The sequence below is a fragment of the Phytophthora infestans genome, genomic scaffold, assembly GCF_000142945.1.
Source record: "Phytophthora infestans T30-4 supercont1.25 genomic scaffold, whole genome shotgun sequence".
Classification (NCBI taxonomy): Eukaryota; Oomycota; class Peronosporomycetes; order Peronosporales; family Peronosporaceae; genus Phytophthora; species Phytophthora infestans.
This window is the reverse complement of record NW_003303734.1, coordinates 1,396,604-1,400,082: the sequence shown is the minus strand read 5'-3', so window position 1 is coordinate 1,400,082 and position 3,479 is coordinate 1,396,604. Positions and strand designations below refer to the sequence as shown.

Here is a 3,479-nt window from a genome sequence, read left to right as displayed (position 1 = left end):
TGCGCCAATGCTTATTGTAAAATTGCTGAGATTGAAAAAGCATATACTGCAGCACTTTTCACCGTTTCTCCACTGCACATTTATCGTACTATCAACACCGCTGGGCTATGTCACCAAGTCCAAGGCGTCATCAAGCCATGTTGCTTGTACGGTAGCCACTCCAAATGTCGCGACCAAACCTTCAGCTGCGCAGAGCCCTCCACCACCAGTCCCGGTCCAGGTCTCAGAACACCAACATAATGCTCTTTTCTGTCTTGCGCACGCCCTAGGAGGTCTCTGTAAAATGCCTTTTCCGGACAGACGACACCTGAAGAGCATAAGAGCGCAATCCACTTCAAGCTTGATGAGCAACACAGTGACAAGTTGCCATAATGTTGCGCTTATGTTGCGTCACAAAAAATCGAATCCGTAATCCCTTTCCGATCCGATATTGCCCAGCATTATCGCTTTCAATGGTCCCCCCTTGAAGCTGCGACGGCGTCACTGTCACACCCCAAAGAGAAGCCCCAAAGACGCCCATGAGCTACCAGGTGTCGTCCGTCTTCCTGCAAAAGTTCTCGCCCAAGGAGATCCACGAGCTCAAGCGCGTGTTCAAGGAGCACGACCGCGACTATGCTGCAGCTGTGCCCGTATCTGAGCTGCACACGGTACTGCAGAAGCTGGGCGAGAATGTGACGCCCAATCAGACTACAGTCATGCTGCAACAAACGAAGCTCACTAGACCCGAACAGATCACATTCCAGGAGTTCTTGGAACTTGTGCATGATTTCCGCAATGGAGCCATCGCTCTAGACCCCGCGCTGCTCATGGGTCACGCATCAGTGGCCCCTACACCCGTCGCACAGGTTGTGCAGACCCCCGCATCGGCTACTCCTGAGCCCACAGCGACTGTGGAGACAACGCCGTTCTTTTCTAGTCAAAAGACAACCAATCAGATGCCTGAGCCGACACCACAAGCACCAGTTTTCGCTCAGAAAGCGCAATGGCCACCTGTAGGAACCCCCACGACCCCAGTAGCGACTGCAGCGCCTGTTGCAAGCAAGCCACAATGGCCACCTGCTGCCAACCAAGCTACGTCATGGGGACACACACCATCGTCAGCTCCACAGTCTGCACCTTCAAATGCGCCGCCCACACATGCAAAGCCGCGATGGCCGCCTGGACCCAGCGACTCAACGCCGCCTGCTGTGTCTGCACCTACACCTTCTGCGCCTGTTTCTTCTACTGCAACTGCAAAGTGGCCGCCCGCTGGCGATATGAGCCCCACGAAATCTCAGTGGCCTCCTGCAGGGACCTCACCTAGCGCACCCAAGAGCCCTGTATCTAAACCTCCGAAGAGCCCTGTATCCTCGAAGCCTCACTGGCCACCGGCTGGAAACGGATCTACGAAGCCCCAATGGCCTCCTAGCTCTCCCTCTCCTGCTCCCGTCGCTTCTTCTCCTTCAGAAGCCCCCAAACGCGCTCAGTGGCCGCCTGCAGCCAACACGCCACCGCCTCCTCCAGTAGTTCGTACGCCTCCTCGTTCTCCCGTGAAGCCGACGGCCGCCCCACCGTCACCTGTAGCGGAGTACGTGGGTGGCGTCGACGCACACACGTTGAGTGTGCTACAGCGTCGTGCCAGTGCAGCGGCGCAGTACAACTCAACAATCCACGAGGTCAAGGGCACTGCAGGCGGTCTCCACTCGTACTCGGAGGAAGAGACGGCTGCCTTCACCGAGCATATCAACAACACGCTGCAAGCAGACAGAGATGTGGCGTCGCTGATGCCTATCAGCATGGACGCGGGGCTGTTCCGAGCTGTGTGCGACGGAGTGCTGCTCTGCAAACTCCTCAACCGCGCTGTGCCCGAGACGATCGATGAGCGCGCGCTGAACGTTGTCAAGCGCGCGAGAGAGCTCAACGTGTACCAGAAGACGGAGAACCAGAACCTGTGCATCAACGCCGCCAAGAGTATCGGCTGCAGTGTGGTGAACATCGGTCCGGACGACCTGATCGAGGGCAAACCCATCCTCGTCTTGGGTCTGGTGTGGCAGATTATCAAGATCCAACTCACGTCGAGTATCAACCTCAAGAACCACCCAGAGCTGATGCGTCTGCTGCTGGATGGAGAGACGTTGGAGGCGTTCATGAAGCTCCCGCCGGACCAGATTCTGCTGCGGTGGATGAACTACCATCTTCAGGCTGCTGGGCATAGGAAGAAGGTGACGAACTTCAGCTCCGACGTGCAGGATGCGACGGCGTACAGTGTGCTACTGCATCATATCGCGCCTCAGCACTGCGATGTGTGCGCCGAGTCCGTCCCGGAGGAACGCGCCGCCCACGTGATCCAGAACGCGCGTCGGCTCCAGGTCGAGACGTTCATCAAGCCTCGCGACATCACGAGCGGCAACCCGAAGCTCAACATGTCGTTCGTGGCGCAGCTGTTCAACACGTGCCCAGCGTTGGATGTGGTCGAAGAGGAGGTGAAGCAACTGGAGGAGATTCTGTACGACGACGTGGGCGACACGCGGGAAGAGCGGGTCTTCCGTCTGTGGATCAACTCGCTGGCCATCGACGACGTGTACGTCAACCACTTGTACTCGGACTTGAGCGACGGCATGAAGCTGCTCAAGGTGCTGGACAAGATCCAGAAGGGCCTGGTGAGCTGGAACAAGGTCAACCTGGTGGCGCCCAACAAGTTCAAGCAGGTGGAGAACTGCAACTACTGCGTCGTACTGGGCAAGCAGCTTAAGTTCTCGTTGGTGAACGTCGGAGGCGCCGACATCTTCGAAGGCGCCAAGAAAATGATCCTGTCCATTGTGTGGCAGAGTATGCGCTATCAGCAGCTCAAGATCTTGAGCAAGCTGGCGGCCGGGCGAGGCGAGATCACCGACAAGGACATCATCGGCTGGGCCAACAACAAGGTGCAGCAGAGCGGACGGGCCAAGGGCAACATCGTGGCGTTCCGGGACCCCACGCTGTCCGACGGGCTGTATCTACTGGACTTGGTGCACGCTGTGGAGCCGCGTGCGGTGAACTGGGACATGGTCTCGCAGGACAAGACGGACGACGCCAAGGCCAGCAACGCCAAGTACGCCATCAGCTGCGCGCAGAAGATCGGCGCCACGGTCTTCCTGACGTACGAGGACATCGTGGAGGTCAAGCCCAAGATGATGATGACGTTCGTGGCCAGTCTCATGCTCGTGGACCATCAGCGCGCATAAGATGAGGACAGTGGAGAGAAGAAGAGCTGCTAGACGGTCGTAGCTGGCTGACCAGAGTTGAAGAAGCACATACAAGTGAACAGAGAAAAAAAGTTTTCAAACATGCACTTGCGAACATGGGTACATGTATCCATGAACCGTTTAACATGTACAATAGTCACCTCCTCGCAAAGTTGGCCGTCGAAACTTTCGTCCGTCAACATGGTGGAGTGTTACTTGACCGATGAAGTACCGACCGGCCACACGAAGGTCAGTGCCGATGCTGGGTGGGGTTTC

General features: G+C 57.1%; 1 protein-coding gene across 1 annotated transcript; it reads left to right on the top strand.

Moving 5' to 3' along the window:
* Positions 1-508: 508 nt before the first annotated feature.
* On the top strand, positions 509-3,203 carry PITG_13103 (fimbrin-like protein; the record flags this gene model as incomplete). The annotated part of the gene is made up of 1 exon (XM_002900585.1): positions 509-3,203. One exon carries the CDS (start codon positions 519-521, stop codon positions 3,201-3,203), a length of 2,685 nt encoding a protein of 894 aa, XP_002900631.1.
* Positions 3,204-3,479: the final 276 nt, after the last annotated feature.